Source organism: Mus caroli, unplaced genomic scaffold (genome assembly GCF_978045245.1).
Source record: "Mus caroli unplaced genomic scaffold, Mus_caroli_1 scaffold_11, whole genome shotgun sequence".
In the NCBI taxonomy this organism is placed as follows: domain Eukaryota; kingdom Metazoa; phylum Chordata; class Mammalia; order Rodentia; family Muridae; genus Mus; species Mus caroli.
The window spans coordinates 56,940,174-56,954,311 of record NW_028227266.1 but is presented as its reverse complement, the minus strand read 5'-3'; the positions used below and the strand labels follow the sequence as shown (position 1 = coordinate 56,954,311).

Below are 14,138 nucleotides of genomic sequence, written 5' to 3'. Positions count from 1 at the left end.
CGAAGATCCGGAGTTCAAATCCCAGCAACCACATGGTGGCTCACAACCATCCGTAACGAGATCTGACTCCCTCTTCTGGAGTGTCTGAAGACAGCTACAGTGTACTTACATATAATAAATAAATAAATCTTTAAAAAAAAAAAAAAAGAAAGAAAGTCCCAGGTAGACCCGGCTGGGCTCTAACTCTAGATATGCAAGTTGAGAATGGCTTTGATCTTAATCCTTCTGTTCCCACCTTACAACTGCTGAGACTACAGACAGGACACATGGGGACACACACAGGCGTGCGTGCGTGCACGCGCGCGCGCACACACACACACACACACAATTTTCTTATTCATCACCCCCTCTAAGTTCAGAGCTAGCCTGAGCTACACAGTGAAGACTATATCTATGCCCCTCCTCTGAAAAATAAAAAAAGGTTTGCCACATTTAGCTAATACAATCTCTTTATTGTCTCTCTGAAAATTATATCTAAATTGGCATTCAACATTTTATCTGGCAATCCTCCAACAAGTAAATTCCTATCCCTACCACAATTACAACACCAACTCCTCAAATACGTGTTTTAAAGGAAAAAAATGGGGGGGGGGTGTTTTACTTTTTTTTAGAACTAGAATCCTGAAGGATTTTGACTAATAAACATACTATGAGTTCTCCTTTCAGATGGTAGAATTTTCCTAATAGGACATTTTTGCCACACGAAAGAAAGACCTAATTCCTAACAGTCAAAAAAAAATTTTAGTAGATCCCAAATGAGGTTCAGTGAGCTGGTTATGTTACTGTGCATTCAACAATTTAGACAATCTTGGTAACTGAAAAAGAAAAAAAAGTTGCTCGTAAAGGTTATAGTTAAAATCCTGTTTTACTTGCTATCAATTTTCCTAAAAACTAATAAAATGTTTATAGCTGTAGCACTTTAGAACTAGCAATGATTTATGACCCTTTATAATCTTGGGAAAGCCCATTTCATTTCCGCTTTTATTTTTACTGTTCTCTAACTGAGCTCCAAAACAAGCAAAACAAGCACCAGGAGTTTTGTTTTGTTTTGCCCCTTCAAGCAGCTCTTTGCCCTACTTATGATGAGTCTGACAATGATAAGTGCAAATAACTCTATTCTGCTAGTTTCATTAAAATACCATCAAATGCTAAACCTCTGTTTTTCTTCCCCAAGCTCTAGGCCTTTGCTCTTTCATACAGCCCATCCATCTTTGGAGACTGCCTAATTCCCTTACTTCATTTACACTGCTACCTTGAAGGTATTAATAGACAACCACATTCCCCTAGTGCTCCCTTTTCCTAAGTTTAGCTCCTGAATCTTAAAACTACCATCAATGTAGAATTATCCACACTCTCTCCTAAATGTGGATAGAAGGTATTCTTAATTATTTGTAGTTCAATCTCAATAAGAAAACAGTACCAATGTTATTATACAGTCATTTATTACGTGGTCACTATGTTGCTTGTTTAAGGGTAATTCAATGACAGTTCACGGCCAGCAATTTGAAACTGCTTTGTACTTGCTCTTTTCCAGGTAGCAGTTTCCTGGTTTGCATTAAGGCCATTCACTCATCTCCCTTGGTAAACGACTTGAGATACGGCATTAATGAATATAATTTTAATGCTGAAACTGCTGTGCTATTTTTTCCTACTGCCCTGTAATGGTGCCCAAACTTATTAAACTTGTATAATTTAAAAATATGAAGTTAAATGTAACACATTCCCTCAAATTATACATTGGAAGGCATTTCATTGACAGCTGCCAACAGAAGAAAGGACATCTTAATATGTCCTACTATAACATATTTCTTCCTATAAGTAGCAACACTCAAAATGAAGAAAACTGTCCTGGACTTAAGACCTTTCATAAAAGATGACTCTTCACTGACAAAAGGAAGTGTGTCTCCCACCCCCCCTCCAGCCCCCAGCAGCAGCCCAGTGAGCACACACAACTCAGAAGATAGCAGTGCTTCCAGGCTTCCAGGTCTGCACTCAATCACTAACAAAAAGGCAAAAAAGTCTAGAGAACAAGGGCCACAATTCCTAATTAAGTCGTTTTCATTACAATACTTAAATTATTGTTATTACCCTCCCAGCCCCAGGTTCAAATAAGGGAGGGTAAAAAAACTATACTTTGTCAGTAACATACTTGTAAAAGTATATGCTGACAGTACTGATAAATGCCTTGTAAAAATGACTAGATTGTTCACAACTATGATGGCATACATCTTGGGATGATGGCTCAGCAGTTACCAGCACTTCCTACTCTTGTACAGGACCAGAGCATCCACAACTTTAAGTAACTTCAGGTCCATTGAACTCCCTCTTCTGACCTCTGTGGGTATCAGGCACGCATATGATACAGAGACATACATGCAGGTAAAATATACATACACATAAAATAGAAATAGAAAAATCTTTAAAAATAAAGTTATGAAGGAACATCCATGTAATCCCAGCATTCAGGAAGCTAAAGCAGAAGGATCACTGCCATGTTTGAGGCCTGTCTAAGTTACACAGCAACATTCTGCTTGCTGTCTCAAAACAAAACAAGCAAACAACTCACAAAGCTGAGTGGGGAAGCCTATTTCTGTAACTCCAGCAGAGGGATAAGAAGTGCGGAGGAAGAAGGATGAAAATCAACTGTAATATAGGAGGGGGAGGCCTCAAAAATAAATTAATTAATCCATTAATTCTAAAATGGCTCCATACCTGAAAATATATTTTTCTTTTTTTACATTGAAAAACTGTTTTTTCATTTAAAACAGTGATTCTCAACCTTCCTTTGATCCTTTAATACAGTTCCTCATGTTGTAGTGTCCAACCATAAATTACTTAATTGCTATTTCAAAACTGTAATTTTGTTACTGTTATGAATTATAAAGTAAATATCTAGTATATAGGATATCTGGTATGTGACCCACAGGTTGTGAGACACTTATTTAAAACATCTAATACATGAAGCCAGATTAATCTCAAATTTACAGCTACATTCAGAGATCTCGTGAACTAAATGACTATTCAAAGTCACCTATCATCACTATTTTCCCAAAGTTGTTTCTGAGGAAAAGCTGACATTACTGTAATACACTTAGCTATCACCTTTCCCACAGAAGTTAAAGGCCTAACTATAAATTAACTTATGATGTTGTACTTTGCTCCTGTATTTATTCCAAATATTGGTGCTGGCCAACACTTTCTGTGACATTACTTCAGAATTTCCCTCTTCAGGTGCTCATTTGAGGAAGTGGGTTTTTCATGCCAGGGACAAACTACCACAAAGCAAAGGAACAACTTTCCTAGTTAAACAGCAAAAACAACAGCACAAACTACCTCCTGATGGTTTTCAGTTATGGCTTCACTTATATAAAGTAATGCAGATTACCTTTTCTACATATGTATTAAAATTTAAAAACTAAAATTATACAAAATTAAAAATGAGTTTGTTACTTTATAGCTTGGATTTCATAAGCTGTGGAGACAATATGTCTAATGAGTCCTAGAAATGACATCAGCAAAGAAAGTAGCAGAGGAAGATGGAAGGTTCACCTATTCTTCCAACACTCCCTTGGAGAACAAAGCTGGACCCAAGGACAGAAGTTACTGGGAGGGTACTCCATTAAGGAGACCTTCCTAACAGAGCTGCTCAAAAATAAATGGACTGCTTGTCAATTAGTCACTGTAAGTGTTCAAGGTGGAAAGACAACCTTGGAGAGGGACTCCTGTGTTTATTAGAGTTTAGACTGAGATTATAGAAAATTCCCTCAGGGAATTCAGAAGAGAATTCCTAAAAGGAAAGAGAAGCAAACATATCCTGTATTTTCAGAATCCCTCTTGAGTTTTCTTTCTTTAAAGGTACAATAGAGTGGCTGGAGAGATGGCTCAGTGGTTAAGAGCACTGACTGCTCTTCTAAAGGTCCTGAGTTCAAATCCCAGCAACCACATGGTGGCTTACAACCATCGGTAATGAGATCTGACGCCCTCTTCTGGTGCATCTGGAGACAGCTACAGTGTACTTAGATATAATAATAAATAAACCTTTAAAAAAAAAAAGGTACAATAGAAAATGTAGCCCACAGTTTTTAAAAATACATGTTTACCCTTCTATCACTATCTTCATTATTATTTCTTTTTATTATAAAGAAAAGATGGATATTATAATTTTGTAATGTTTTAGAAAAAAATGTTTATAAAGATCTAGTAGTGAGTGCCCTAGAACTTTATAAATTTGTAAGGAATATGCACATACCTAAATACGTTATTCATTAAAAATTCACATCTGTTTTTCATTATACGCTAAAGTATATTAGGAATTTTGATGTACTGAAAGAATACAAGAAAATACAGTTATTCAAGCAGTCACTATTTCTACTAAGAAGACTATTTTCAAACTATCATAGCCCAATAATGAACTGTTAAATCAACTGAGGTGGCCACTATAATTTTCTTACACTGCTTCATCAGATGTTAAACACACTGCATTAGCTGTGAACTTTATTACACTATTTATGTGAGTCCATGCTTGGGGGAAGGAGGCATGTGTGCCAGAGTGCACTTTATCTGGAGGTCAAAGAACAGCTTGCAGGAGGTTGGTTCTGGGAATTGAACTCAGATTAAGGGGCTAGGTAGCAAGCAACTTTACTCAATGAGCCATCTCACTGACCTAATAAACTATTCTTCCATCTGAGTCACAGGCATACATGTACGCATAAACACATTTTGAAGAAAGAGTCCTGCTATGTAACCTAAGCTAGTCTCAAACTCTTTTCCTTCCTGTTTCAACCTCCTGGGTTCTGGGATTACAAACATACCAACCTTGTCTGACAACAGTAATTCTTACAATCTTAAAAGTTGTTTTAACATCTTGTACATCAAATACACTGTTGTACCACAAATTCAATCCTTCACAGTATGTTTTAGATCATGAAAAATTCTTGTTTGTAATGCAAACTTCTTAGGTTATTTTCAGTTAATAAACAACCAAGATATAGAGCTGACAGCTCCTGAAACTAGATGATTAGTACGTAGGAGATTACATGATCTCTTTTGGTTTTTGGTTGTTTATTGGGTTGATTTTGTTCTTTTGAACCCAGGCTGGTCTCTAATTTGTTATTTAGCCAAGGATGATATTAGACTCTTGATCTTCCTGCCTCCATTTCCCAGTCACTGAGGTTACAGGCATGTGCCACCACATGTAGTTTATTTGCTGTATGTTTACAATTCTAACAAAAATGGAAAAGAAAAAAATGGACACAACAAGCATGATAAACAAGCTGATTAACTGTGGTTTGGTTTGGACAGGCGAGATGTCTTCATGAGTAAAGGTACTTGTGCCAAGCCTGATGACCTGAATTCAATCCTGGGAACCCACTTGATGTAAGGAGAGAATCAATTTCTACAAGTTGTTTTCTTCTCCCCCCCACCCCCCCACCCCTTGGTTTTTCGAGACAGGGTTTCTCTGTATAGCCCCGGCTGTCCTGGAACTCACTCTGTAGACCAGGTTGGCCTCGAACTGAGAAATCCGCCTGTCTCTGCCTCCCAAGTGCTGGGATTAAAGGCTGTACCACCACTGCCTGGCCTACAAGTTGCTTTCTGACTTCAAAACAAACACTGAGGCGCACTGAGGGCCCATATATGCACTCAACATATACATGCATACATGTGTGCATGTACACAAAATATTTTTGTTTTATGTGTTGTTTCTACGGGCTATTAACTTAGTAACATCCTCAGATTTAATTCAGATATTTGGGCTGCTTTCTTTACCCACAACAAAAAGATTTGAAATGTATTTTAGATATATAGTTAAAAAAACCTCATATACAGAAACAGATTTCCTCAAAGGATAACATTTGAAAAGTAATTATAAAATTTATAATTTATAATTAAAAAGTGTTATTTCATTGTCTCTTCATTAACCAGTGTTCAACCAACGGGAATACAAATACCTACCTGGCAAAAATGTTTGTTTCTTGACTGTTTTTAATTCACACTGGCAATATCTGCACTGAGCTGCAATCTCCATAACAGTTACTGTTCTGTCTTCCTTAAAACAAGAACTGCAAGTACCATTTGAAGAATACTCAGAAAAAGTCAAATTTCAAAACAGTACATGCCTTAATATTTATCATCATCCCTAAGGTAGGTTTCTAAAAGCTTATAAAAACAGAAGCTTATACAGACCCATTGGAGGCAGAACCTCCATTGGGTCTAAGAACTAAGTCATTTTTAGAACTGGAAAACAGCTGAGATATGATCAAACCCACCCATCTAAAAATACGCCAGGGAAGGAAACGAGAAGCAACATTAACCGACTCTGCGCTGGGCCTAGTCAGCATTCTACCAGGAAAGGTCTTAAGATACTGACAAGTATTTTAAGCTTAATTATTTTTAGAATAAGAGGAAACACTTGAATGTGATTAAAACAGTTGGTGTGGGCTAGAGAGATGGCTCAGTGGTTAAGAGCACTGACTGCTTTTCTAGAGGTCCTGAGTTCAATTCTCAGCAACTACATGGTGGCTCACAACCATCTGTAATGGGATCTGATGCCCTCTTTTTTGTTTGTTTGTTTTTTGTTTTTTGTTTTTCAAGACAGGGTTTCTCACCGGGTAATACCAGCACTCGGGAGGCAGAGGCAGGCGGATTTCTGAGTTCGAGGCCAGCCTGGTCTACAAAGTGAGTTCCAGGACAGCCAGGGCTATACAGAGAAACCCTGTCTCGAAAAACCAAAAAAAAAAAAAAAAGACAGGGTTTCTCTGTGAAGCCCTGGCTATCCTGGAACTCACTCTGTAGACCAGGCTGGCCTCGAAATCAGAAATCCACCTGCCTCTGCCTCTCAAGTACTAGGAATAAAGGCGTGCGTCACCACTGCCCTGCTCCGATACCCTCTTCTGGTAGACAGCTACAGTGTACTCATATACATAAAACAAATTTTAAAAAGATTTTAAAAAGTCTTCGAAGGCCTCACAACTGCGTTTTAAAATGTATTATCCAAGGTTAAAATTAAACTCTACATTATCAATGTCACTTGACCATTTATGTAGAATGTTTTTGTTCACAGTCATTATCAAAGTCAAGTTGTTCACAGGAAGTGCTCTTTTGCACCACTTTTGCAATTTTGATGTGTCAATTTATTTAAAAGTCTCTACAATTTTTTAAAGATTTATTCTTATTATTTTTAATTATGTGTCTACATGTGTATGTGCACACAAGTACAAGTACCCATGGAAACCAAAGCTGGAGTCAAAAGCAGCTGGGAGCTACATTCATGCTCTGGAAGAACAGTATGTGTTCTTAACCACTGAAAGTCATTTCTCTTGCCCCATCCTACCATTCCTTCTAGCAGCTTCAGCTCCTCCAGATGTTTCTCAAATGAAGATCCATCCATTCCTTATTCAAACATCCAGCTTTTCTCCTTTTCCTACTACAACCTTCTGGCTTTCCCTTTCTCTCAAAACCTCATTCTTTATGTTTGATCCTGTCCGGATTGTGCTCTTGTACACAACGAGTTAAGACAGGATGAGTTGCCGGCTGTGGTGGCGCACGCCTTTGATCCCAGCACCCAGGAGGCAGAGGCAGGCGGATTTCTGAGTTCGAGGCCAGCCCAGTCTACAAAGTGAGTTCCAGAACAGCCAGGGCTACACAGAGAAACCCTGTCTCGAAAAACAAAAATAAAAAAAGACAGGATGAGTTAAACAACAGAAATTATTTCACAAAATCCATTTTTCTAAAGCTTCTCTATGTAATTTTATTAGCAAACTATCAAAATTTCACTGAATACCTTCTGTATGGTATTCAACACAGTCACTCATTTGCAAATATACTTCATTTTAACAGATAACAGCACCCCTTCTCTTTCCCAAAGCATAAAAAAAACCTTATACATCCTAGCATTCAGGAGGGTAAAGTATGAGGATCTAAGTTCAAGGAAAGGAGCTGCTCAGCAAAAACCTTCTCTTCTCAAAAACATAAAATATAATATAAAAAAGCTTGGCGTGGTGGCGCACACCTTTAGTCCCAGCACTCAGGAGGCAGAGGCAGGCAGATTTCTGAGTTCGAGGCCACCCTGGTCTACAGAGTGAGTTCCAGGACAGCCAGGGCTATACAGAGAAACCCTGTCTTGAAAAACCAAAAAAAAAAAAAAAATATATATATATATATATGTATATATATATATATCTTATATTTATATGTATATATATGATATATATAAAAATAAAACAAAGGAAAAAACAAACATTCTCATAGATCTGAATTCCAAAGAAAATTTTAATTAAAAATATACAAACTCACAGAGCACCTTTGTAAGTCACAGGTGGTCATCTTTGCCACCAAATCACCAGGCCTGACAACCTGACTTCAATCCCCAAAATCTACACAGTAGAAGACAACAAACTGTGAGGTTTGTCCTCTAACTTGCACAGGTGTACCAAGAAATGAACCCCTACTCACAGATGCACAGAAACACATACACACAGGTAAATAAGTGTAAGAAATTTTTAAATTAAGATCAAACGTTGGAACACTTGCCTAACATCTGAGGAGCCCTAAATTTAATCTCAGCACTAAAAAGAACTATGTGTAATGAAATGATAACAATAGCACAGTAGCATGTTACCTTAGAGCCGTTGCTCTCAGCCTTCCTAATGCTGTGGCCCTTTAATACAGGCCCTCGTGCTGTGCTGACCCCTAACCAAAGCTTATTTTTGTTGCTACTTGATAACTGTAGTTTTACTACTATTATGAATCACAACATAACTATCTGATATGCAGGATATCCAATATGGGGAAAGGGTTGTTTTGGTCACAGCCCACAAACCACTGCCTTAGAGCCTACAAGGAAATGTTTTACAGCAAAACCATATTGAAAAAGCAAAAAATTTCTTGTAAGTCTAATTTTTCAAGAAAATATAACTCATAGGAAATAAGATCTACAATGAAATCAAATCTTAATTTGTGGCAAGTAAAATTAACTGCAGAGCATATCATTTTCAGTTAAACTTTGGCATACTCATAGGTTAAGCTCTGTGTTTGCATACACACACACACACACACACACACAAACCTGTCTCTCAACATGGACTCAATAACTAGAAAAGGAGCCAAGAAATAGGCTCTATTGTAGTTAGATGGCCTTTCCTACTAGACCCATGACAAATGTGTGCAGAGAGATTAAAGACGTACAGTCTCCTTAGGAAAGACTTTATTTATTCAAAGGTAGGTTCTTTATTCTAGTCAAATAATATTTTAACTATGTTTAAATCTGTTGCTTGACATTTTGTCCTACATGTGTGCCACAGCTATCACTCATAAGATTTTATCTTTCTGATACTTATTTCAGTTCTCTAAGTAGGAAGATAGTCTAAAGCAAACTGCCAAACAACTTAAGAAAACAGCACTTAGCCGGGCGTGGTGGCGCACGCCTTTAATCCCAGCACTCGGGAGGCAGAGGCAGGCGGATTTCCGAGTTCGAGGCCAGCCTGGTCTACAAAGTGAGTTCCAGGACAGCCAGGGCTACACAGAGAAACCCTGTCTCGAAAAACCAAAAAAAAAAAAAGAAAACAGCACTTGACAAAAAGATTCATAAATCACCTAGTGCAGATACTAGCACTGTTGCAAGCATAATGTTCACAGCTAAGAATCACCTAAGCAAAATGGTTTCTTCAAATTCAGCTGTTAACAATAAGACTCATTAGATTCTCTATTTGCTCCTACAGTATGAATTATCTAATGTAATAAGTCTCAGGAAGAACATATTACATTTTTACATTCCATCCCACATTCATTCATTCAGCTAACACCTGTAAACCTCTGGACTATCTTCCAGGTACTACATTCTACCTCTCTTACAACAATGGTATTCTATAAAAAGGCAACACCTGACCCTTATGAAAATGTACTCATTTGCAGGCATGGTCAGGAGAAAAGAATACCATGAAATCTTCCAGACAATCAAACAGAATATAAACTTCCTCACCAGAATTTCAATTGCAGCAAAATGGTTGGCACAAATCTCTGTAAGGGACCTTCAAATGACCTATTAACTTGTATTCATGATGACAGAAGCTTTAATAAATGTTTAATACACATAAGAAGAAAAGCAATCATGCTACTTTTTAATAATAGTTATGGCTAACACTAAGACTTGCAATAGTATCAGAATGAAATCCAACTAGACTCATTACCTCATTTAATCCTTACATCATCCCTATGGGACTAACACTGTAATCCCCATTTCACAGATCAAACTAAGGCCTGCCTTACTCAAGGTCACTTAGCTGTAGAGAATTAGAATTCAAACCCAGTTCTTGGGAAGATAAAGCTCAATGGTACCATGCTTGCCTAGTATGTACAAAGGTTGGAGCCCTAGTATACACACACACACTCTCTCTCTCTCTCTCTCTCTCTCTCTCACCCCCCCCCACTCTCTATACACACACACATATGCAAAAAACAAAACACCAGTTCTATCCGTGTCCAAAGCCTGTGCTCTAGATCATGAACTTGGTTTAATGTTCAATTTTAACCTAAAACCTTTGAATACCTTAAAATTTTTATGTTTTATATGAAACTGTGACCTTACAAGTCTGAATATTTATATGAAAAGTAAAACGTACTTGAATCCCTATGGTAATGGATCGTATTCCTTTTGGAGTTAAAAAGAAATGCTGTGGGCCATCTATACCAAATTCTTCACTTAAGGAATAACGAAAACAGAAGCTTTTTCAAAAAATAACGAAAACAGAAGCTTTTTCAAAAACTTCTACATGCCTAATCTAAACTGCCACATTTTCAATCCAGAAACAGTGACTCTACAACTGATTTTCCAAAGCATTATTTTTATTATCATTATGTCTAATATTTAAATACTACATGGTATATAACATGGTATCTCTTTCTGAATCACTGTTTAAAAAAGTAAAAACACTTGAGGACACAAAATCAGACTATTACAGGACTACAATCAACAGAAACCTTAAATATTATCACTGAGGCACGTTACAAAAAGCTTTAAAATGGCATCCTTAACCATATAAACTCGGAAGTAACCATGTCTTTCTTGAATTCAATTTACATTCGTTTAGCTCAACTATGGGTTCACTTTACTAGCCCTGGCATGTGACTAAATCCAAGCTCATTTCAAGGGAAAGACTGTACTATGCTGTATTTAGAACATATTATCACTAAGAGCAGATGAGTCTTTGTAGGCCTATCCAAAAACCTTGCCTTAGTTGCTAAGAAACTACAATTTACCATATTATAAATCATCAGAAATAACTTATGCCAGCAGAGATTAAGTATCTAAGATCAAGAATCTCTCACCTATCGTGCAAAATGAAACTATGTTATTTCTACAAATAACTGAAGTCAGAATTAAACTCACATTGTTATCACATCTATGATAAATGATACATATCTATATACATACATACCAAGCATAGAGGGAGCAAATCAGGCTAACTTTACCCTTTCCCTTCCACAGCTTCATACTTGAAGGAAAAGGGGGTGGAAGTGTCCATATCCTTAGGATTTTCAATATAAGAAACAAATGTTTCCTTTCTGACTCATGCAGTAATAAAGCCATAGGGCATAAAATTCCCTTGTAAAGGGAATATTTGATAAAGTGACTTTTTTTCCAATACTAAATGTGATACGTTATTACTGTATCCGCTAGCATTTTAAGTTCAATTTGTCTTCAAAATATTCAACTCCACTGGCTCTGACTGATTTTTGTTTTAACGAAAGCCACTTCAATTCCAGACTAATTTTAATTGTTTTAGCATTACCACGAAGAAATTCAGAGATTAAAACTAATGACTAATGTATGGCTCCCTATCCCTAACCAAGTTCTCATTAATTTTTTCATGTTTAAAACAGAAATCTTTAAACCTCCTAATAGTTGTTTCCACAATAGCTGAATTAGGTTCATTATCCTTTTAGGTTTGTATCTGAATGATCGGTTCAACAAGAGACTGTGACAATTCCGTCCCACAGAATCTGTCGTGTTTAGCTCCCCAAGCCTATTATCTTTCACCATCTTCTCTAAAGAGCTTCAGTTCAAAACCCAATTCTCTCACTTCCACTGTACCTTAAACCCATCCCAGAGACCACATTCATATTCCTCAGAAATAACATCTTTGCAACCTTGAAACTTTCAGTTCTAAAAGCCCACTTCCTCCATCTCTCCTGCCACCATCTCTCATTGCCCTCAATCCCACCACTGCAGATGTGACTGTGTCCCAGCCCTCCCCAAAGGCCGAACTAGCATCATACAGCATTTGCCACAACTCGTCCCCTCCCTAATGTATCGCCGCGCTACAAAGCAACATTACACCCCCGACTTCCTGCATTTTACTCTCTTCCCTTATTTTTCGTCTTCCCCCACTCCCACCACTATACCCAGGCAGCCTTTACTTCCCTGATATTTCCTCTACCATGGTTTTAAAGCTTTCCCCGCATCCTCTGCTCATTTTCCTCTCCTTATTTAGAAACTCCCTTTTGCTTTCCCAACCGCTACCCTAGAATGCCCAGCACTCCACCCTCCTTGGCAAAACCCAGCCCTCTTCCCCCAGCTCGTTTGGAGACACTGCTGCTTCTCTTCTCCAGGTCCCCCTACTGCAGTCAACCCACTCCATCTTTCCGCCCACCTTCCCTCTACCCCCAAATCCAAGGTTCCCCGAATCGCTCACTAACCCCTCTCCTTGAGAGACTCAAGCAGTCGGCTGCCTCTAGGTATTCTACGGGATCCTTTTGACCCCAGCTTCCCCCCTCCTCCCATTTTGCAGAATGTCACCCGGGTTCCAGGGCCCCAGTAGAATCCCGGTGTCAGCGCCCGCGGAGCCCGGTCCTCTCGCCGACACCACCCCTCCGCCAGCTCGAACTCGAACGCCTGTCTCCCGCCGCTTTCTCCAGAGCCGCCCCCGCTACTCCAGCTCCCGGTGCGCGATGAGCCCCACGCCGCAAACCTGTCTACAGAGCCCCGGGCTCGCACCAAAGCGACGCCTCCACCTCTCCGCGAAGCACCTCCTCGCCTCAGCCGGGTCGCCCGCTGCCGGCTCCGGCATCCCCCTCAGGCCTGGGCCCGGCCCCTCTGGTTGCCAGAGCCGAGCGCCCCCGCCCGACCCGCCCCCGGCCCCTCGGCTTACCGTTCTGAGCAGCGCCTGGCCCTGGAAGGAGCGAGCCAGAGACCAGCAAGAGCGAGAGGGCCAGGGCGCCGGGGAGCGACGAGCCCGACATCCTCCCTAGCCGGAGAGCGCGCAGCGAATGGGCCGAGGCCGGGGCCGGGGAAAGGGAGGGGAGGGAGGGAGGGGGCGGGCGAGCGCGCGCGCGAGGGAGTGAACGAGGGAGGCAGCCGCGGCCGAGCTCCGTCCTTCCCCGTCCTCCTCCTACCGCCGCAGCGTCCAAGCCTCGCGAGACCTCCGCTGGCGGCCGTGGGCGGGCCAGGAGCACCGGCGGCAAGGCTCGCGAGAAGAGGCCCTCTCCCCCAAGTCTCCGCCCCTGCAGAGGCTGATTGGCCAAGCACAAGGGAGGTCACGTGTGAAGGGCGCTTTTGGCCACGTGACGGGGCGAGGCGGGGACTCCACCCGCTCCTTCTCCCACGGGGGAAGACGGCGGAGTACAGTTATCACTTCTGTGGCATCCTAGCGCCCAGAAATTAGAGGAAGCATTGAGAAAACAATGCTCCCCCCACCCATCCTGCCTTTCATGCGTTACTGCTCGAAGCTTCATAAATGGATACCCTAGACCCTGCTTTTGAGCTTCTTATTAGTACCCCTTATCAAAACCCTGCTCTTCCTTCTGGACTTTTAACCAGAGACCGCTAGAGGTATCTGGCCACAACCTCTCTGCCTCGTGGGTTTTTTTTTTTTTTCCCTTCCAGGCAGTGTAACGATCGCTGTGCTTCCTTGCACGGACATCTGTTCCCTTAGCCTTCAAGTGTCCTCCTTTTCCTCACTACCTGTGCCCTCCCCACCCCACCCCACCCCCCCCACTCCACCCTTCTTTGGCCTTATTTTAGCTTCACAAGCTCTGAGGGCCTGAAAAGCTAGCCTGTGCAGGGCCATAGATCCAATTCTACAAGGAAGTCACAGTGTGTCCAGTAATAGGCAGAACCTTTGGTAGAGGAAACCCGTAAGAAA

The 14,138-nt window shown here is 40.4% G+C and overlaps 1 protein-coding gene across 1 annotated transcript in view; it reads right to left on the bottom strand.

The window, feature by feature from the left end:
• Nucleotides 1-13,397, bottom strand: part of Nptn (neuroplastin) — a 76,919-nt gene extending 63,522 nt beyond the window's left edge. Inside the window, exon 1 of the mRNA XM_029481160.2 lies at nucleotides 13,146-13,397. Within this exon, the coding sequence (XP_029337020.1) occupies nucleotides 13,146-13,236 (91 nt within the window). The 5' untranslated portion in view covers nucleotides 13,237-13,397. The remainder of the gene's footprint in view (nucleotides 1-13,145) is intronic.
• Between the last annotated feature and the right edge of the window lie 741 nt (nucleotides 13,398-14,138).